This window comes from Chelon labrosus, assembly GCF_963514085.1.
Source record: "Chelon labrosus genome assembly, chromosome: 1".
Lineage (NCBI taxonomy): Eukaryota > Metazoa > Chordata > Actinopteri > Mugiliformes > Mugilidae > Chelon > Chelon labrosus.
The window spans coordinates 4,122,538-4,145,823 of NC_140337.1; the positions used below are offsets into that span (position 1 = coordinate 4,122,538).

The window sequence follows — 23,286 nt, forward strand, 5'->3', positions numbered from 1 at the left end:
AGAGTAACTGTAAAACGCTCACAAAGGGGAGAAATGAAAGACAGATATTAAAGTGATTGAGAACTATATTGTTCTGAGGGGAGAAAGGGGGGGAAAGATTACAGGAAAACAGCGACGGAAAATAATAAAAGCACAGAGACAGACTCTCAAAACAGTATAAAGTCAATATAGCACCTATAAATAAAAGTATTGTTTACCACTTATAAAACTCAGCCAAGGTTTTCTGCTGTATCCTACCTGACTGAATAGCACAGGTGTACAAAGAAAGAGAGCAGATGTTTTTTAAAGTTCTTAAATGGAGAAATGAAAACTTAATACACCTTTTATATTACCAGGAAATGTTAGTGGATTAAGCTGAAAATATCAGTGCAAACCACAAATTAACAAATCGACAACAAAGGCCCAAATATAGCAAATGAGACTAAATATCTTAAATAATGTTGAGTGACCTGCTGATCTGCTAGTTCTTTGGTTAAAGGTCCTCTGAAAGTATTTTTTTTTTATTTCTGGATTTACTGGCAGAAATAAAAAATAACTTTCAAATTAAGTTTTATTCTAAAGAAATATGATTCATTATGTTTTAACTGCCTGAATGATCACTCGATATTTATATATGGCGCCACACCGTCCCTTGCAATCTCGGGTTTCACCACAAGTTGTCACTGCTTTCCGTACACTGGTTCTTTAAGGTGTGTTGCGCTGTGGGCAGCTAAAAGCTCTTGGTTAGAACAGCACAGTTATCAGTCCCATGTCCTGAAAATGCAAACTGAACTTGTTTATTAAGGAAGTGAAGAAATGACAGTGTTGAATTTACGATACGAGTTTGATGAGAGTGGTAAGACTGAACCAAGACACAATTCGTGGAGCATTAAACCAAAACAATAGGCTAAAAAAATGACCTAGTGTTCCGGAAATGGTGCATCAGTCTAATCTCAAGAAATTAGACTGATGCAATTTATGCGCTAACATGTGTTAGTGCATAAACGCTGGACCTAGACTTAGATAAACTTTATTGATCCACAAGGGAAATTGCTTGGTCACAGTTGCTTAGCTGCACATAATAAACACTCTTAAGAACCACAAGTAAAAGAAAGATTAAATGAAATAAAATAAAAATAAGTTAAATAAAATCTAGTAAAATAAAATAAAAGCGAAAATGTACAAATTTACATATGAACAAATGTACACGAAATAGAGACAGAATAATATAAATTATATACATAGGAATGATAGTAAGGTGCAGTAGTGTCCATTAACATGAATAACATGGAGTTATCTGTTACAGAAAGGTGAGTTGTTGTACAGCTGGACAGAGAATGGTATGAATGACATCCTGTAGCGTTCAGTGTGGGAGAATGAGCTGGATCAGCCTGTTGGAGAATGAGCTCTGCTGTCCCTCTATAGTCTGGTGTAGATGAGATGGCTTGTCCATGATGGAAAGCAGTTTGTCCAGTGTCCTCCTGTCCCTCACAGACAAATGTCTCGAACTGACTGAGTTTAGTCGTGGTTTAGTTGCGAAAATAGCGGGCAGGCTATTAGTGGGCTAGCTAGATTGTTAGCACACTAGCTAGATATAGAGCTAACTATGTTTTACCTTTAATCATTAGAACATTCCTGTTCAATTCACACAAATCGTTTGAATTTGAAATGGAAAGGAAAAAGACACCTGGCTGAAGGAAAAGGGTATAGGGGATGTGTGTATGTGCAACAGTGATGCAGTCAGACAGGCTGTTGTCACAGTGAGCAGCCGGGGGTTAGGACCCCACTGTGCCACACCACTGCTGTCTGACGCACACACACAAACGCACGCACACACCCGTCAGTCCGCATTACCGTTAACATTGGCGACTCAAGAGCCACACTGGGGTGTCAGATGAAAATAGCTCCCTGTTCTTATTCATAGAATGAACAGCTTTGACGCTGATTGAAAAGGGCAGCGCACGTACGTGTCAGTATGTGTGCGTCCGCGTCGGCATTTGTAGTTCCTCAAAAGCAAAGTTGCACGTCAGTTGACATAAATGCGTGTCACTCGGGGTCTGGGGCCGAGCATCCTGACACTGAACAAAACTGAAAAGTGATGGCTTGCATTCACAAGTAGCATATTACCCACATACCTACCACACTCTACAGTTGATCATGGATTAAACCTTTTCAATTCAGAAATTCGCACTATTGATTCAAGCTTTAATAGCAGAGAGTCATTAAAGTGTGCCCTGTAAAATGCATCTTTGTGGAATCAATTCCAATCCAGTCCATTAGTTAAGTTACTGGCCAATCTGCACATATGACTCTGCACCTCCAGTCTGTTTCCTGTATTGACCAGAGCTATTTCTTTTCACTCAATTGATCTTTCGCCATAGTGTTAATCAATTTGCCTGACATGTAAACGCAAATTAGATGCTATTTTTAAAGTTATTGATTTCCAGAGGTCATTGAGTTTCAGTCATGTTTCATCAGCAGAGGACGATCACTGGTTACTTCTTGTTATTGGGAACAAAGCTTCGTGCCAGCGAAGAGGAAACCTAAACTTCAAACTACTTATGAAACCCCCTTAGAGGAAAAAAGCATGTGACAACCCCAAATCATTAAATATTCACCCCATAGTCAACTATACTGTGTGGTCTCCATCATTCGGCCGTTCAGAGAAAACCGAAGCATAATTACAAACATGAGGAGCTCAGGGTGGATGGATGGTTGACACTTGAGACTTTTGTTTTTTTCCAGCCTCCATATTCTTCTCTAACCTTAAAGGGGAACTACTGTTTTTTACAACCTGGAGCTTATTTCTGGCATAAAATACGTCCGATTCTGAGGTTGCGGACGAACCATAGCAGTGGTGCCCCAGTCACTCCCACTATATGGATATACGCTGATCTAATTATCTCCCGACTGACTACAAATGACACAAAAGTTTTATGGGTGAGTAAATGGCCGTATTTTATGCCAGAAATAAGGTCCAGGTTGTAAAAAATAGTAGTTCCCCTTTAAACTACTCATTCAAACTGTGGTGACAAAGGTTCCTTTACCTTAATGAAGTAGTAATTTCAACAACTTTCCAAGATTTCTCACTAAGTTTAACTAAATTCAACTATTTTTTTTTTTTTCCAATGACAGGCATCATCAATGGTATTTTCTTGTTTATTTATTTTTAATCTTTGTGTTTTGTTCTCCCGCAATGTATGTATGTACAAACTAGTGTCCAATAATGACTAATCCCTGGATAACAAAAAAAGAAAACTTGCAGTTCCTTGCATTGGTAAAGGTTAGAGATCAGTTGTCACAGGTGTTCCAAAATTCAGGCCGGGTTTTGTAAAGCGTCTTGAGACGATTTGCATTGTTATTGACGCTATATAATGACAAATAAAGCACTTTACCTTTACCTAAAGACAAACAACTCAAAAACAAAAAGACTTGATGTTGGACACTAGCTTTTATGATTCTGTGGAGATTCTGTTCCGTACATGCTAGTTCGTGTGATGGTTTACGGGAACATTTAATGGAAATGAGCTATACGGGGATTAAGGCAGCACCCAAATACAGACTGCATCCTGAAGGTAGAGTAACTAACGAACTGAGTTTACTTTTGGGAAACTCCTGGGTGAAGATCCAAAGCCAAGGATGGCCGGTTAGCGGAGATCTGGCGACAGGGGCTTGAGCTGGTGGTTTGAGTTGAGAAGAGCAGAAGTGGGGAAATTCTGCAAGGCACAGGAGGGCCAGGAAAAAGACTGAGGCAGGCATGGAAAACTGCACACAAAATAATTACTGATGGCACAGTAACACAGAAATCAAGAAACAGTACTGAGCCCTGATATTTATAGAAAGGAGACTCTGGGTTCAAACCCGGTGGCTTGTCCATGCTGAGTTCGCATGTTCTCCCTCAGTCCTCCCACATTCTAAAGATATGCTTGTTAACTGGTGATTCTAAATTGGCTGTAGGTGTGAACCCGAACCCCTTCAGACATTTGACCTCCAGCCATGTACCCCCTACTCTCACTTGTAGCAGCTAGAAAACGAAATGTCTGTGAGCCTTCCGCCACCCCCACCACCCCCACCACCCACACCACCCACATTTAGCATGCATGACATACTGTGAAATGGATGACCCTTGAGCGGCTGGATGATGCCGAGAAAAGTAGCAGACTCTGGTTTCTCAGTTTCCTTTACATTTATTTTACCACCAAAAGCAACATAGCAGCAACCAACAAAACATGGACCACGTCCAGTGAGATGAGACCTGCAACACAGACAGATTGTAACTGGCGCCTTATGTACTATGTCGACGGCTCTAATCATTGGATTAATCCATTCAGAGGTAAATTAAAATATTATCAGTTGGCTGTTTTACCAATGACAAAATATCTCCTCCGCTAATAAGACATAATATTTACCATAAGCAATATTTGCTGCTATTTCCACCCAAAATACACAAATATAAATATAAATACAAAATATAGAAATAAACACCAAATTAGAAATTCCTCACTTCCTGTCCCGCCGCTTGGTCTCTCCCGGAACGTATATACCGTGCCCGTGCCGCCGGGGGGATCTTTTGGCCGCGCACCCAGGTGAAGACACGGACTGGACAGGTAAGTGTTAACACAAACAACTTGCTTATTCGCTATTGCACCCGATTGCACTTTTACCACTTAACGATATTGCACCACACGTCTTTAAAATTACATCTGAACGCTTATCGTTTATTCTTTCCAATTATACGCACAATTTTGTTCGGAGCCTAACTTCCCTCTCTTCGCAGGCGGAGCCGAGTGTGCATTCCCGCACCTGCCCGACGGCATGCAATCACCCGTGGTCACGAGGTTACTTAAAAGCTCTTTGAACATTCAATAAATAAAGACATTTAAACATCTGTACCAAAAATGTGCAAATAAGCAATGTGCAAAATGTACTGTGCAAATCTAGCAAATAAAGTGCTATCGTGACTAACGTGCAGTTATTTCAAAAGCTCACGTTGTTGTGCCAATAAATACAATTACCCATGTGCAATATATACAGGTAACGAACTGTGCTTCGTTACACATAGCATTAAAATCTCTTAAAGTGAATTATTTCTCAGAAAATGGATTTATTTACCAGCATTTTTAGTGAGCAACAGCAGTTCACTTTTGAAAAGAAATCTATCAGAATTGTTGATGACATAATTTAAAGACCCAATCAAGAACGAGATCTGCTTGTTTCTGGGGGGAAAATAACTGTAGGTAGTATAGCTATATCATCAGGAGATTTGCACCTGCCCACCAATCAGACATTTCAGGGAATCTGCGTCTTTCTTATTTAGGTGACCTAGCACTAGCTACATTAACAGCAAACTGATACTTGGCTTCAAAGCCAGTTGTCCTACAATCTAGCTATTAACATAATTGGCTTGCATGAAAAACAGTCTTTTGATTTTTCATTTAGGTGGAGAATAAGAAAACAACCCGTTATCAGTTTCTTCAGTTTCAAAATGTAATCAGGCTGAGTTCAGGATCGACTCTTTCGTACCCCCTACGTCACTTTGCGTACCCCTGTGGGTACGCGTACCCCAGATTGGGACTCACTGCCCTAGAGGATAAGCGGTAATAGATAACGAATCAATCACTAGAATGAATTGCTTGAGTAGAGTCCAACATCCTGGCAGGGTGGAGGCGGCAGAGCAGAACACTTGTCGCTGGCTTGCTTGTGATGCTCTGCAGCTGGTGAAGCTCTGCTCCGGCTCAGACATACCAGTCTGCACTCCTGCAATTAAGCCAAACATCCAAGAAACACAAAACAGGACAGGGAAAATACCTGGTAAGAAGGGAGGGGAGTTAGAAGCTGAAGCCATGACACTGTCATTAATACAGCTGTTCTTCACTATTGGCTGTTACATACTCTGCGAGAAGCAAGAAGTTTGTTCTTGCTCCTAGGACTGCAAGAACAAGATCAAAGTTTGTTTCGGCCAGGTAATTTATATACCTCACGAGAAACTCAAGTGCCGAACTCTGGTGGAAGTCCTCATAGGGCCCTCCCACTGCAGCATACGTCACACATGCTACGCATTGTGGGAGATGCAGGAGATGGACGACGAGAGGCAATTTTCTTATAATTTTCAGATGCCGGCCGGTCGCTTTGACGACCGTGTCTGTTGGATCACGCCGTTCATTCAGCACGCAACCACACACAGTACGGCAATCTCTACCCAGGAGAGACCAGCGGTCGCACTACGAATACTAGCATCTGGGAGCTCACAGAGTGGCCGCTAGCATTTTCGCATTAACCACGCCCACCTCTAATTTCTGACCAATCACAGAATAGCAGCTGGATACGACACGAGAAAAAAGTTCTGCCCGGTTGATGTGTCGAGAACAAGCTGCGAGAACTTCTCACGGAGTATGTAGCAGCCTTAGACAAAACCTGCATAGACAAGGGTCTATTCATTTTGTGTAGGGGTGCACGCTGGCTTATTGGTTAAGTATCTAGTTGGCATCTTTTATTCACAAAATCTTAATTGAAAATAAACCTATGTATTTTATTCTGTAATATGTGCACGAATAGCACACATGAGACATTAAATTGGTTAATAACAGATGGATTCTTCCTCTGAAGGAAATTATCTCACCCAACAATATGGACGGGAATAATAATCTCTGACACCCATCGTATCATTTTAATCCTTTGTCCTCTTCTTCTCTCTACTTCCATCTGCTTCTCCTGCTCCACCTTCTCCCTATACAACTGTTTACCGGTTTGTGTGTTTGTGTGTGGGAAGGTGCGATCTCACACACGTTTGCCGGTCTTTGTCAGATGTGGCCTCGTGCACCTCCACACACACACACACACGCGACACTTACCATAAGAAAACAGTTGTTGCTTGCGTAACGGGCCAGCTGTTCCTGCGGTGGATGCAGTACGTGAGCTATTGTTGTTCTGTTTTAATTATCAAGCTTTCTCACTCCCCTAAAAGGTGTGTGTGAAATGCATCCAACACACACACACACCTACACAATCACCCCCACTGTCCGCGGTTGCATAACGCGGACGCATCAGCAGCACAGCACACCTACTGCTGCGTCGCTCAGAGTCGGATAGCGCTGAAGAGTTTCATTTCAAGCACGCAATCTGTACTCTAGAGCACAAGTTTTAAAATCCGTATAGATTTATTCCATCGCCAGACTTGTGTTTGTTTAAATTCAGCAACTGTTTAGTTTGCTTGTATCTTGAGGGCTCCGGTGTATTTTCTTTTCGGAGTGATTCACGTTCTGCTCTCTCACACTCCGACATGTGCCCGAGATGTCTGATATATTAGAAGAAAACACGTGGAGCGTTTAAATTCGAGATGTTAAGCCGTGATGATTCAGACTGTCTCGTAAGACATGCCATCTTCCGTCTCTGTTGCCATTCATTTTTCTTTTTTTTTGCAGCACTTCTTTGAATCACTGCCGTTAAAAGGTCCAACTCTCGGTGGATATTCCAGTTCCAACTTGGGAAGTGATCTCCAATAAGTGTTGATGGTAATTGTTGACAACTGGGGCAATACATTCTCTCTTGTGTTCAATATTAACACATAAATGTAAGTTTAAGTTTAAACGTAAGCTTTTATTGCACTGCAGCTTGTGGAGGCTGGCATTTCAAAGCTGTTGTATATGTATAAAAAACATGTAAAGACACAAATATTATATACTTTCTAAAAAAAAATAGGGATGGGATTTTAACGCGTTAATTAACGCATCTAATCGCAGTTTGCATTCCAAACAACGCAGAACTTTTGTCAGTGCACGATTTCCTGGTACACCGATTACACTGATGCACACGTCAGAGCTCTGCTAACGGCTGCCAAAATGGAGGAATCAGATGAAATCACCTTGCTAGGACTGATGGAGGGCAAATTTTATTTAAAAAAACTACCTAATGGAAGCCTTGATAAAAGCGGGGGTTTTATGAAAAAAAAAAAAAAGGAGTTTGCATACCACCGAAGCACTTCAACCCTGCATCTAAATGTAAAGCGTGTAGCACAGAAAACACCGGAGCTGTTCACGTCCCAGTCCCAGTCCATGTACGGACAAGACAAGTTGGCAGCCCAAACTGTTTCTTTTCTTTCTTTCTTTTTTTTTTTTTGGAAAAAGTACTTAAAGTACTTAAAATGGCACTTTAGGTCTGTTCAGTTTTGGCCAGGGACCTTTTCTTTGTTTTTCTACTGTTTTGAATTGAAATGCAATTAAATAAATTCTTCCAGACATTAAAAGAGCTTGAGTTTACAATATTCTTCGTTAACCATTCTTTTGTAGAAGGACTTGTCTGCTCGGGGTTGTTGTCTTGCTACATGACCTAGTTTCTCTTAAGACTTAGCTTCACGTTTTTTTGAATTTGTTGGTATAGTTCAGAATTCACTGGTCCATCAGCAATGGCACAGATGCCACAAATCGGGCCCAAACAAGGACATCCCTGCATTTAATGTACAGGATGAGCTTCTGCACTTTAAACCAATATAATCTTTCAAAAATGTGTTGTATCTCTGTCTTCTCAAAACAACCGTCTTCAGTAGTCTTTTGTGTTTGCACAAAATTAAACAGCACTGAAAGGGCGCGTGTTTTATGCATGCAAGGAGGACTTTGAATAGCCCACAAAGGGTCAAGATGAACGCAGCAGAACTGTATGAAGCTCCTAGCCTCAAGCACAGATGAGCAGAGTATAGAGGTCTCGTCAAGTGACACCACTTGAGGCAACTTTACTCAACTTCTTCTGGAGCCACAAAAGGTTGTATACATGTTTTTTTTTTCTTTCAAGTACTTCTCTACAAGACATGTAAACATATTTTGATGTGTAACATCCCAGGAATTCCCCCCAAAAATTCCCATCCGTTGCTGATTTTGCTTTTATGTGACACTTTTTCTTTTTTTTCAGATTCATAGAGGCTTTATTCAAAGCATCCTCATGATGCATTGCTTAGTTTCACTCCATGCTTTCTAAAATATTTACTTGAGTGCTCTTGAACATGATACTTCAACCTCAGCTGCTTCAGGGATGTTGTTCACTCTTCATTTAGCCAAGTGTTTTCCCTGAAACACGTTACTATTAACTCTATTAATAGCATTTAGAGTACTACACACAGATCTTTTTGACACTTCGGGAGTCTTTGGTTATATTTCCATGAGCAGGGAATGAATTACTGTGTAAACAGTTATTTAAAAGAGCCTTGTCTCGTGTTTCTCTGCAGCTCAGAGCGGACGTCTCTGCCGTTATTATAGTCTGGGAGCTGATTGTTTAACCACTGACGCGTCTGATTGATTGGACGTTTAGATAAATGTCAGACTGTAAGCTAGACGCCAGCCAAGACTGTCACGTTTTCACAAAGCTATGAAGCTTTGTAAGTGAAATATTTAGAACAAATCAGGGCTCAGACAGAAAGATGAATGGTTCATTGTTTTAATCATTTGAAGTTATCTAGCACCAATGTGTACAATGCAGTGAAGATGGGAAACAGCATGCACCCTATTTTTGGAACACATGGGAGCAGTACCTGATCTGTTCTAATCATCAGTATTCTTGGCAGTATTGACAGCCAACTTGCATTTTAATTCACTGTATATAGTATGCTGCTGCGTCTGTGTTTGTTTTAAACATGGAGCCACTGCAGCATGAGATCAACGCAGTTGTTAATCCTGCTGTTAAAATGTTGGTTCTGCCAGCGCCGCTGCCGCTCAGCTCTCGACATTTATTGAATCATTTAGCGAAATGAATCTACCCATTAGAGGTTTGGTAAACCACCACAACCCTTTGAGGTTAACACCTGCTTATCTTGACGCCACCACTCAAGTGCTCCCACTGTTCCATCTTCTGTAGTTGCAGTCGTGAACACAGTTTTGTGGTTTGATTCGCATGCAGAGTTTCTCACCGAGTTTGATTCATCCTTTTAAGCCTTAAAAGGTTTTGGAGCACATTCACATAAATATGCTTTTTGTGATTTGCAATCCGCGTCATTTGTTGAATAGTGTTCTTGCTGAAATACTTTCGGTACAGCTACACGTGCACATACTGAAACTGTTTTACCTTAAGCTGCTCTTATTATAACCAAGCAGTGACCTGGTGGAATGGAAAATAAAGCTAATTGCCAAGAATTGCAGTTCCTCAGCCCCCCACTTAAGGCTGAGTCAGAAATAAACATGTTTACAGATTGGTACAAAAACAGCTTTGGTCTCTTTACCTAATTTTCCCACACATGAAAACTGTATGTATGAGTGATTTCTTTATATGACTCACCTGTTCAAATTGTATTTCGTCTTAAATTTATGTAGGATTAAGGGCGTGGCCACTTTGAGTGACACGGTGTTGACGCCAAAGGTTGCTAGCTGTCACCCACCCACCTCATGTCCACTCACGTTCCACCTCGTCCACTTTTGCCAAGATGGCAACCGCCGGAGCCACCATTCTGAGCTTCTGAACTTCTTGTCAGAGATGCATTGAGTAACTTCTTTGGGGGTTCTTCCAACTTTATCTACAGTTGATAATTATGATCCATAGTTATGCTTCTTTGCAAGGTCACCCTTGCTAGGAGTAGTCAAAAGTGAGGCAGTGTAGTTAGACTAGGAGGAGGTTGGGTTGGACTGAGGGGTCAACAAAACGCTGAACGAACGGCACTGATTTGAACCCTTATTGTTCCTTGACTGAGTGTTACTGTTGCACAAAGGTACACTATATTTACCTGAAACTGGATAGTTCAATAGCTCTAGATCAACTTGTTTTTGTGTGTAAACCCATAATAAAAGTGTACGATTGTTAGAACTGCTGTTATGTGGTAGGTGCAACATAGTTTGAAATAGCCCATAGTTCATTTCCTGCCTCTACCGAAAAACACCAATAATAGATACTTACTAGGAGAGTGAGAAAATGCTGCCACTGGTGTTTATTGCCATTGTGCCTTTAGTTGTAGAAGATTTAGAGGCCAAACTTATTTATTTATTTATTTTTTTACATTCTTCAAGCTATACGTTTAGCGCTACAACTATTCTCTTTGTGCTGTAAGCTGCATGGATATCGTCTTGGTGTCGGTGACAGACAGATAGTAGTGGTGGGTGTGTTCTGTAAACTCATCACAGCATGTTGCTTCATTAGCAGTTCTGTGTTTGCGCGGCGTGTATGAAGCCGGGTTGTAAAAGCTAACAGGATGTGTTGCTGTGCTCTTTGAGGTTACCACCTGTTCGCTCACTCTGTCTTGTGTTCTCATGGAAACCAATATGGTGAAGAGCCGAGCCAATCAGACACACAATGGCCTCTTTGTTTTTCCACTTGCGAGTGTCTGTCTGCTTACGGGTTATGTCCATTCCCGCTCTCTTGTGTTTGCCGTTGCTACTGTTACTGACTTCTAAACCGCACTAGCACTATGCACCAAATTCTTTTTCCCCATGTTCGCTTGTAATAATCAGAGCTATTAAAGTTTGACGTGTGACATGGCTGTTCAAAGCAGACCTGCTGCATTGGACTAGACTTCAAATGGCAGATGACTCACATGTTCCTGATCTATGTATTCCACAGGGGTATTTATAGCTTCAATAGATCACAGAGGGGAGGAGGCGCTCACCTTTCTTCAAACTGTATCTCTCCCTGTCTCCTTTTCTGCCTTTTCACAGCATGCCTTATGATATGCGTCTTCTTTGGAACAAAACCCTCTTTAAAACTATAAATTGCTTACACATTTTGTACGGATTCAGAGATAACATATCAGTTGATTGAGCCTTGAGGGATACTGATGGATTTTGTTTCATTTGAATAGAACCAGTGTCACTGTATCTCCCTTGTTTTTAGTCTTCAAGTTGAGCTACGTTTACTGGCAGTTGGCTCCTACTCTCCATTTATTGCATGGCTTCTGTTTTTATGCTAAGCTATGCTAACTGGCAGTTGGCTCCTGCTCTGTATTTACTGCACTGTTTCTGTCTTTATGCTAAGCTAGGCTAACTAGCAGTTGTCTGCTGCTCACTATTCACTGTATGGCATCTATCTTTACGCTAAGCTAGGCTAAGTGGCTGTTGGCTTCTGCTTTGTGTTTTCTGCACAGTTTCTATATTTATGCTAAGCTAGGCTAACTGGCTACTGCTCTATAGTTAATGCAGAGTTTCAAGTGTTTACGCTCAACTGGGCCAACTTGGTTCCTGCTTCATAGGCTACGTAAAACTCAGTTTCTATTCTGCATGCTAAGCTAGGATAGTGGGCTGTTGGCACCTGCTCTGAACTTAATGCTTGGTTTCCATTCTTTATACTAAGTAGTCTAACTTGCCTCTCAGCCCCTTCTCTGAAATGAATGCATCATTTCTATATTCTATACTATGCTAGGTTTAGGCTGTTTGGCTGATGAATGGATGCTCTTTTTCCATCCTTTGTTCCAAACTAGGCTAACTTGACTCCGGCTCTGCAGTTTCCAGGCTTCATGCTAAGCTACGGTAATTGGATGTCTGCGCCTAGTCTGTACTTAATATTTCCAGCTGCTGGCTACAGCTAGCGGGTTTTGAACAATTACTTCTGTCAGGAAACACAAAGCAACAAACAATGACTATATGAAAATACTGTTTTTTTTAAGAGTGAAATTGCTCAGATCAATTAGATAGTAGATATGCCATCAGTCAGTCAGATATTTTGCATCAATTTGGTTCCGTCCAATCATGTTCTTGACTGTCAATGCTTTTGAAATCAGACTTTATCATTGGAGGTAAACTTCTCCTTTAATCTGTCTCACCATTTCCTGTTTTTGTGAGCTACTCTCACTCTCTCTCTCTCTCTGACCTGTCTTACTTCTGTTTCGCTTTCTATTCTGCTGCTCTACATCTCTCTTCTTCACCCCTCCTCCCATTGTATGCCTCAAAATCATTAACCATGATTCCCCCGTCGCACTGATCAAAGGGGAAATCGCAGACTCCGCTTAATAATTAACGCTCTTAAAGAGCTTGTTGTTTGACTTCACCACTGCTTGCCATGCCTCCAATAACCAGTCACCCTCTTCCTTTTATATTCTCTCGTTTTCTTTTTTTTTTTTTCCACTGCATGCCGAGTCCCTTCCTGCACCCTCCAATCTCATTTTCTTGATGATTTCTTTTAATGGAATAAATCACTAGGTGGCAGCATAGTAACACATGGTGCATACATTGACAGGAGACTGCACACAGTAAATGAGCTGCGCAGACTGTATCATGTGGGTTGCAAATAGTTTAAGAAACGGCACTGAGTGTGACGAGCTCCATCCCAGATTGGTTAGGATCTGGAAGAACAGCCGCACCATTCATCTTTTCATTTATCTCTTCAATTTCCCTAATTGCCTGATCAATAAGCTCCATGTCGATGGCAGATCAATTGAAATAATGTTCCCCTGACCCATTAACGACCTTTTACGACCTTATAAAAGCATTCGGGTGATTTGCCAAGTCCTTAAATCTATCGAGTCAGGCGATTAATGAGAAGGTCAGTTAAAAAACAATTAAGAGCACTGTGTAAGGAATTCTCGTTCTCTTTTTAGTTTTCAGTTGTACTTGAAAAACTTGAATGCCACTGCCACAACAAAGCTTAGTTTGAAACAGAAGCACCAACAAATCAGGCCTCTAAAATAAAAATCACACATTTTAATATGCTTTTGCCTCCAGAAAAGACCAGAACCAAATCAAGAGCAGAAAACATTTTAGAAGCATTTGGGTTTTGTGCACGTAAAGGGAGCATCTGTTTAAAAAAAAAAAAAAAAAAAAGAGTAATTTGAGTCTCATGAATATAGTAAAGAACATTTTTTTTTTCCACAGAAACTGTTAACTGACATCTGCGATCCCTCTCTTAAGTGACTCATTTTTAATATGTGTGTGGCAGCTTATTTTAATATCTGATGTAACCATTCCTTGCGCTGTTTTAGGCTGCGTGTGGGGGGGAGGTATGTGGTTTAGTTGTGGGTGGTGAGAAAATGAATGACAGTGGGAATAGGACTGCGATTTTGACATTTCCCATTTTAGATCTGTGCCACTGAATGTGTCTGTACCATAGACAGGCTTCCCTGATGATGTTTATGTTTATTATGATAACAGATGTTTGGCAGGAATAGATTGACACTTAAACCTACATGCGAGCACGAAGCTAGCAGCTAGCAACTTGGCTTTCCCGGACAGAGCTGTTTACACTCCTTATGCTATGCTAGCTAGCTGCTAGCAGTAGCTGCAATACTGCACAGATATGAGAGCAGCTACAAATCTTTTCATCTAAGTCTTGGGAATGATGTAAGGTAGGGTATTTGCTAGGGAACAGTGGACTATTCACTTACCTTCAATCTAAACGCAAACATAAAGCTAGTAAGTTTAGCTTTCCACAAAGACAGGAGACTCTAAGACATCGCCCAAGCTAGTTTTAATGAGCTGTGAAGCTGCTAGCATGCAGTTTGTGTTACCACTGGACACTGCTGTTAATACTCCTAATGCTAAACTAGCTAGCTGCAAGCATTAGGTTTAACACTGTACAGATAAGAGAACATCTACACATCTTTCCATCTGAGTCTTAGCATCAATGTGAAATAGGGTATTTCCCAGAACTATTAAGATTTCCATGAAATCTTTTTTGAATTTTAATACATTTTAATTTTAATATTCCTTGCTGTATGCCTTGTAGTATACGCCATTATAGAACATTATCGCATTATAGTCATTTTAAGTAGTCCCAACGGTATTTTAGAGTTAGTAATTTCCTGGAAAACGATTTAAAAGTGTTGATGAATCATTCTGCACTTGAGGGCGTGTCCTAGTTGTGCAACCAATCCGATGCGTTCACAAACTTTTACGTCCCTCCCCCTGTGCAGCCTCCTTCAGCCGCAGGGGCGGAGCCTGCCCGAGGCCATTGGAGCTGACCAATCAGAGTAGACTTTGTGAGTGGAGCCTGGCTCGCTCCGTTTATAAGAAACATACATGAATTTTACTCTGCTAGCTGTTTGACAGAGTCTGCAAGGGGGTTTATAAATACATACACGCAGTTAAAAGGGCTAAAACATGGAGACAGGGACGCAGAAGCGATTCCTGCAATGTTTTAGCTGCACACCATTAAAGAGATAAACACGGGGTACGAGGATAACTGCTCTTGAAAGATTAGTACAGGATGTGCGACAGTATGTTCACATTTGCACAACGATAATGAGGGTGCAGCAATTCGCCCTCAGTTTGATATGTAACACAGAGCCGTTAATTATCTCCCTGTTATCAGTTTCTTTTATTGCTCAGCTCTGATTGCCGCTCACGCTGCGCGCCGCTTGGATGGGGAAGAGAGGAAATTTGACAACCTGTAAGCAGCTCCCAGGGAGAGCTTGAAGGAGTGTGAGAAGAGGGGGAGGAGGGAGGGAGAGCTTAGTGTACTGCAACTCTTCTGACTCCTTTTGCTTTTCCAGAATTTGTGAGTTTTTTAAAGAAATAAAAGAGTAATATGCTTTGGATGCTTGATTAACCTCCCTCTGCAGCAATAACAATCAACATACGAGTGGAATAATCTAATAGAGGAAAAATGTGATTGAAATTTAACTTAAATAGACAAAAATCACAGTTAGATCTTTCCGTTTGTGCATGTCGTTGAAGGTGAGGGATTAATCAAACAGTCGCCTAAATGGAAATTAATTACAGGCAAATGATTTTAAACGGATCTCTCAGCTTTCTGCCGCTTTATCGACACGTTTCCATTGGAAAACAATCCATGAATTTCATTCCCTCCCTCCCCTCCATCCTTTCGGCCTTCTTCCTCGCCGTCGCCAAGGGCAACCTGGAGGAGAGCGATGAACACGGCAATGCCATCACCTGAACGTCCGGGAAATTCAGCAGGTGCGAGCGTGAGCCACTTGTGGACGGTTACAACCCAACAGAAAGCAGGTGGAGGGAGGGAGGCTGAGAAGGGCACACAAACACACACACACACACACACACACACACACGGTGTAAATGAAGTGAGTACTGGCAGGCTCACAGCTAATTCAGCATGAATATTTAATCAACTGTAAACAAATTACTATTGCACTGAGCGGTGCCAGCGCGTGTGTTCATGCAAGCGCATCTCTGTGAACGCCTGCATCCATCTGCCCTCGTATCTGTGTTAGTGTGCACACGTCGCTCCCTCCCTCTCCCCACCCTCCCTCCCTGCCTTATTAATGCAGACGTCTCTCACTATTAAATCTGGACTCTACTTAGTGGCGACTCTGCTGAAGAGGGTCGAGGAGCGAAAGAGGGAAAGTTTTGACGGCGTGTGTGGACATCATTTTGAGCAAACAGATGGGGCCCCGCAAGAGGAACGTTACACCATTCGCTCGGTTCAGGCGGTTTGCGTCCCTCACTTGCAAAATCAAACTGTTGCAGCAAAGTAGAAGCCGACAGATTTGAATGCACGCGGCTTCTTTCCATCGTTGTTCCGAGTGTGGTTCACTTTTTCTTTCGCTTTCATTTGCACAATTTCAAGAGGCCCGAAACCGAAAAACCGAAAAATAAAGACAAATTTAACATTTTATACCCCTGAACATTTGACTTAAAAAAGTCAGACTGAATTTGAATCCATGGGCCGACTGGGCCTTTCTGTGTAGAGTTTGCATGTTCTCCCTGTGTCTGCAATGGTTCTCTCCGGGTACTCCAGCTTCCTCTCACCATCCAAAGACATGCTGGTTAGGTTCATTGGTGATTCTAAAGTGGCCATATGTGAGTGTGAAAGGTTGTCTGTCTCTCTGTGTTAGCCCTGAGATAGACTGGAGATCTGTCCAGGGTGTACCCCGCCTCTCACCTAATAAGAGCTGGGACAGGCTCCAGCAGACCCCGCGACCCTTCACAGGACAAGTGGTTACAGAAGATGAATGAATGAATGATAAATATATAAATCTGTTTTAAAGCCAAACAAAGAAACAAGCAGGAAGCGTGAACACCCTGGACTTCCATGACCACTGGGGATCATGCCACAGGACTGAAAGCTCCAGAACAGCTGCTCAAATGGGCTCGAGGTGAGATTGTTTTGCCAACCGTAAAACCGCATCCAACGCGTGTTGATCCAGCTGTCCGAGGGGGCCTGGATGACTTTAAAGGAACTGCGATTTGGTATGGTACCTCTAGGCCTAAATGTTTTTTTTTCCCTCAAATCAGTTTGCCGGTCTGCAGTTGGACGGTTTGGAAAGTTTCAAACATCATTTTTGGACATATTGTGTATTGTTCTACTTTTTCTTTAAAAGTGTCTTGCTTTTGCACGTCATGCTGCCCTTAAATTGCTCCCCCCGGGCACAAATAAAGCTTTCTGAATGTGAATTTAACGGAAACTGGCTTTATTAGTGCACACACGTGGAATTTGTTCGGTGCGTGTAACCCACACTAGAGCAACCATACAAGGCCTCAAGGGGGCAGTTTAGGGGTTAGATGCACTTCAGACATGGATGGGGGGGGCACAGTCCCAAGCCCCCTCTCCCCCCGCTCACCTGAAAACAAGGGCAACTGTACTTCTAGAGTTCCTTGAAGCAGGTTCTTCATTAGAGCCAGTGTTACCAGAGATCCCAACCAGGAGCATTTTCCTAATCCACCCAGTCACTTTCATCCAGACTTTTCCATCAAGACAGTAGTCTGCAGGCATAGTGCATCTTAATGTCATATTAATTGATTTCTCCTTTGAAGATCAATTCTACAACACCTACCAGGCCACTGTGCTGTCTAGTGCACTGTAAAAAAACAAAAAATCAAAACATCTAAACAAAACGGTTCTTTCCCTCTAGGCTGGTCTTAGCTTGTACCGCCTATTATTGGTGTTAAATGTGTGTTTCTTTTATTAGTTTTTTTATTAATTATTTCTTGTGGATGGTCTGCTGTGCCCTCCTCGCACGCGCATGCGTGCGTGTGCGCGTTGTTTGCTCTCCGTTTAACCTCGGAACAGCGATTCGAGGCGACTCAACACGGCCGCTTTCAAATCTCTCTCTCTCTCTCTCTCTCTCTCTATCTCTCACTCTCCCTCCCCTCTTCCCCTCCTCCCCTCCCTCGTCCTCCTCCTCCTCTCCGTACCTGATTCAGATCCGCTCCGACGCTATGCGTATGACCGCGTCTTTCTCTGCAAGGCGAGCACCACCGGAGAGACCCGCACGCTGCTGCCGCCGCCTCCTCCTCCTCCTCCTCCTCCGCCGCCGCCGCTGCTGCAGCTGCTGACCGCCTGGCCGCCCGCGAGCACCCAACGCCGGCTGTCGGAGCCACCCAGGCCGGGCAACAGGAGCGGTAGACGCCGACCGCCGCCGCCGCCGCCGATTTACCTCCACAGACACTGTGAACGAGGAGGGGGCAAGAGAATTAAGCCGAGGTAAATAAAATCCACATTTGATCGACTCGTGAGCGCAGAGCGGGGTTTGTTTGTGCAGAGGAGGTGGCCCCGCTCAGCGGCGGCGGCCGTCCAGGTCTCCGATGAATGTTTCAACCCCCTTTTTTTTTTCCCCCCCACTGACAGCTGATCCAGTTTGACCAATTATGCAAGGAGTTGAAAATTGATGATTGATTTATTTTTTTTATTATTATTATTTATTTTTTCGTCCGCCTTGTTTTAAAACGACCAGAAAGCTGAGAGTGCGCGGTGAACAGCGGTGATATACGGCCGGAATGCATGATCAAGCTGGGCTGAGGCGCTCGGCAGCCTGTTGTTCATCCGCGCTTCTGTTTATTCTCTCTTCAATTTTTTTTATTTTTTTTTTAAAAAAGAAAACACGTGAACCACGCAAACACCGTTTCTTGACCCCCCCCCCCCCCCCCCCCCCCGCGCGCACACGTGTTTTTCGGCGGAGTGTGTTCGCGCGTGTTGAAGTTTGGTGTCACCGGGCTGGAGTGAGGTGCAGACGGGCTTATGAATAACGTGTCCACGTCGCAGTCAAGGAGACGCGCACATGCACAGCTGACATCCACTTTTTTTATTTTATTTTTTATTTTAAATAGTGTATGAAGCATGCAGGAGCCCATGTGAGGCTGCATGGAGAGGATGCAGCATGCTTTGGCTCTGATGAGCCATATCATCATCATCATCATCATGTTTTCCCATTACATTCATCTTCATCTCCTCCAACTGTCATATTTGGTTTGACTGCGTGCATGCGTGTCTTTTTTGGGCCGCCCTTCATCACAGCAGCTCTATTTAAAAGACAAAAAAAAACAAAAAAACACCCAGGGCGGACTTTAAACCTCAAAAGTGTTTTCACACAAACGCAGGAAGACGAAAAGGGGAACCGAGAAAACAGAAGCGGCCCTCATTCGTGTCGCCGGCTCTCGGACTGAACAAGTGCAGGGCGGCGGAGGTGAAATAGTTTGTTGTGAACTTCAAGAAGTGGAGCTGCCGGCACCTCCCTGCCTCCCTCTCTCAGTGAGTTTTTCCTCTGCCGATCAATAATTCATTCCTCCATCTTTTCCAGAGTTGGCCCCCGGATATAGAGAGGTTGGGAAGAGAGCGACGTCCCGGAGCCTGCCGTCCCGTCCGCCGATCCTCAACCGGCTCCACCCTGTCCCTCCTCTTCTCCTGCTGCTTCCCATCCATCTCTAGATCTTTCACACCTGCCCGCCATGGCGTCCAAGCTGAACCCCAACGTCCTGTACGTGACGGGGCCCGGCGAGTCGCTGGGGTCGCCCCAGGCCGACTCTGAGAGGACTCATATCGTGAGTACCCATTCGGTTCGCTTCTAAGCTACACGGCCACAACACACTGCTTAGCTTCGGTGGCAGAAAAGAGTTATGCAGATTCTTTCAAACAATGAGTGCAGGTTTCACTTCCACATCATGCTGTCGAGTACCGTTAGTGCCACTTTTTGCGATTGATCTCCAATCTAAGACATGTTCAGGTCTCAAAATGCAGCTATTCAGCAATGCACGATGTTCTTGTGCACATGTGTAAACTACTCAGTGTTTCCTGCAGAGATGAGCACCTTCGTCTTAACGCTGGAAATGTAAGTCTGTGCTATATACAGGAAGGCACATTTACTATCAACGTAAGCAGACGGATTTTTAGACTCAAGAAGGGATGGAATCAGAACACGCACTGCGGTCGGGGTTAGCAAGCTGGTCAAGTGGATGTTGTGAACATACATGTGTTTCTGCCATGTTGCTTTCCTCATGAGAGAATTTATTTTGCAGAGTTTCTTCCAATTCGGACATAGGAAATTCAAACGACTGCAGGAATGAATCCATTTTTTAAGAATGATCCTTGTAAAAGTATTCTGCAGGTTACACTGTAGACCAAGAGGGTCTTTCCTTTCCCTCTTAGCCTTAGGCATATAATGATCTAAGAATTTTTTCCCCCAACTTTATTGACAAACCTGATCCTGTGTTCCTCCTGGAAACTCCTTGCCTGTTTAGCCCACATGGGGCAAACACGCTCAACAATCCCAACCGGAGAGAAACGATCAGATCAAGTGTTTACGTGGTTATTAGGTGATCTGATTTTCCTATTGAACTGATTATCAAAGGTCTACACCACCCCTCTTAGTCTGATTGAAAAGTCCTTCTGATCAGACCAGTCTATTCTGACTGAGCTGGTTACATGAGGCATTTGTATTCTGATTGTTAGTGGAATGCTAGCGTCCATGCAAACGTAGCCACTGTCTTTTATTTTGAAAACATGCATGCAAAAAATTAAGAAGCTGGCTGAAGGGGTTAAAAAATCAAAAAGTAGAAAATCAAAAAAAGGTCAAAGGTCCTTTGAATCTTGAAAAACAACTAAAGCGACAGAACCAAACACAGAAAATATCAATAGTATTCATTAAAATACTTAAATTATGTTGTTTGTTTTAGTCTTTAGATTTCAAAAACTTTTTTTATCAACCACATTTACATGATTTCATGATTTCAAGCTAGCTGTGATATTATCTAATGAATCTAATGATGCGGCCTCATCAGAATAGCGGCCCATCATCAGCGTAAAGGTTTATCCTAAATTAGCGGTTGTGCACTTTACAATACGGACATTTTTGTTTATTGACGTCAAAACTTCTTCTGTAATGCTGTCTTTGTTCCCTACTCCTCTTCCAGGCGGGAGAAGCTGGAGAAGAGTCGTCGGACAGCGACGGGGAGCAAGAAGAGACGTCGCACAAGCTGATCCGCAAAGTGTCGACCTCGGGACAGATAAGGGCCAAGGTAGGACGAAGTGGAGTGAACGTGGGAATGTGGCCTCGGCAGTGGTCAGAGAGCTCCTACTGAGTAATAGAATTTTGACAGGCTTGTATTCAACACATGAAATCTCTTGGCATTGTCGAGTTATATCAAAGATCACAACATTATCTGCCGTTTATCTGACATTTCTGGCACCGTGTATGAGAGCCTTTCTGAGCTGGATACGTCTCCAAGGATAGACGCAACATTAGCAAACCAGGGAGCGATAAAAGTTTAAGGTTCGAGAAGTGCTTTTCTCTCAGTTTGGGAAAGTCATGGAATTTTTCATCAGGGCTGTTTAGTTATTTAAGAGCTCATGTAAAATTTAAAGCTTTCACCGGAGAGTAGACGTGGGTTTGACGCCGGTTGAAGGGCACGCGATGATCACACACTTTTGTTAACCGCATCAATCGGCCCACTGAAGGATGGGACACTTTATCAGCGTTTTCTCTGTCTGATTGTCTCTCTGGTGTGACTTCATCATCACATAAATAGGAGCATTTTATCTTACCCCACCCCCCTCGTCTGCTGTGGTCAGCTGACTTCCTGTACAAGCCAGGTCCTCTTCCTGCCTGCGTCATTCTCCTCTTTTACCGCCACTGTGATGATGACTCGTGCTCAAATATCTGATAGGCCGTCTGACGAAATCGCACAACTTTCTTTTTTAGTGGATCTCTGTTTTACTGTAAAGTATAGATGCCTTGATACTAGCCTGTTACCGGCATATCAACAGACACACATCAGTTTCTTGTCGGTTATCAATGAGCTAATATCCACAATGAGAAATGCCTCATGTTCCATGCAAACACACATCTGATGAATGTCCAAATGTGTAAATCATCATCCATTACCTGCATTGACCGTCAACTGTAAAGCACACCGGAATCAATATGAGACACGGGATACCCGGCAACCCCTGTCTCCATGGGGACGGCATCCCATAATGCCTCAATTGTTCCCAGTGCAGACAATGGTATTGGGTATCACCCTGGTATTGATTGGCTAATCTCATCGGACGGCGCCACAGCGTGATGTGTGCATATGAACTCTGCCCGTACAGTTTAAATTTTTTTCCCTTTAAATTTACAACAAACACTGTATTTAAGCAAATTGTTGAACGGTGGGTCATACTTGACAAAAGGACACATTAAATATATAAAATCTAATAGATGAAATAGGTTGAAAATTTATGAGAACACAAAATATAATAAAATGTTTTAAAAAATGCAGATTAAAGAAGATCTTAACTGTATCAGTTTACTTCTCTTTGGCGACACCTATGGCGACAAGTGGCAATTGCAGGTGTGTTTTTGAACCTCCCTTACCAGACGTGTCTCCACAGACGCTCATTTCTTAATATCATAAATGCAAGGACTTTCACATCTTTTCAACAACGGTGGTGACACACGGTGACTCAATACTCGCGTATCAAAATAAAATTATTTGAGATTTACACTTTTCTTTGTAAATGTTTTGAGTTTAAGAAAATAATGACTAAAAAGTGTGAGCTTGCCAGCTGTATGTTTGTGTAAAACTTTTGAACATAGAAAAATCACACTTTTACCACAACATCTGGAATTCTGGAGAAAATGTTTGCAAAATTTTGAAAAACTTTCAGTTTAAGGTACAGAAACTCCAGTTCTCATCAAAAAAATATTCCAGTGTATATGTTATGTAGCATTTCTTTTAAACAGACATTATTGTGTGTATAGGACAGACCATCTGGATATGCTTCACAAACGGTAACAGATTCTTTGCGTGCTACAGGGAAGTCACAAGTCAACATTTTTTAAAAAACAATGAGTATTCAGTCCCCTGTTTCAATACAATGGCGCCTTCCTACAGCTCTATGGATCACATATTCACCTGAGTAGATCTTTGTAGTACATGCTTGTGTGTGTGTGTGTTGATTAGACTGTGTGTACCTACAGTCATGTGACTTAGATTAAGCTAGTCATCGACTTCAGGATTATTCTTCAGCGACAGCAATGGCTTGATCGGATTAGCGTGTTTGTGGATCCCTTTTGTTTGCTTGTGTGCATGCAGGCGTGTGGGTGTGCTGCATGCTCAGCTGTATAGTGTGTGCATTGTTTATTGTTAAACATCATTAGCGCATCGCTGCCTCTTTCTCCTCTTTCTCCTCTTTCATTTGCCTTGCCTCGTTTTGTCCCCTGCCTGTTACCGTACT

The 23,286-nt window shown here is 42.6% G+C and overlaps 1 protein-coding gene across 2 annotated transcripts in view; it reads left to right on the plus strand.

Annotated features, from left to right (window-relative positions):
- Positions 1 to 18,142: 18,142 nt before the first annotated feature.
- The window catches only part of LOC311489817 (diacylglycerol kinase eta-like), an 81,765-nt gene continuing 76,621 nt past the window's right edge, over positions 18,143 to 23,286 (plus strand). For both annotated transcript variants that reach the window (XM_084547105.1, XM_084547104.1), the window contains exons 1-3: positions 18,143 to 18,276; positions 19,370 to 19,610; positions 20,979 to 21,083. In XM_084547105.1, coding sequence (XP_084403231.1) covers positions 19,518 to 19,610; positions 20,979 to 21,083 — 198 coding nt within the window. In that variant the 5' untranslated portion in view covers positions 18,143 to 18,276; positions 19,370 to 19,517. The remainder of the gene's footprint in view (positions 18,277 to 19,369; positions 19,611 to 20,978; positions 21,084 to 23,286) is intronic.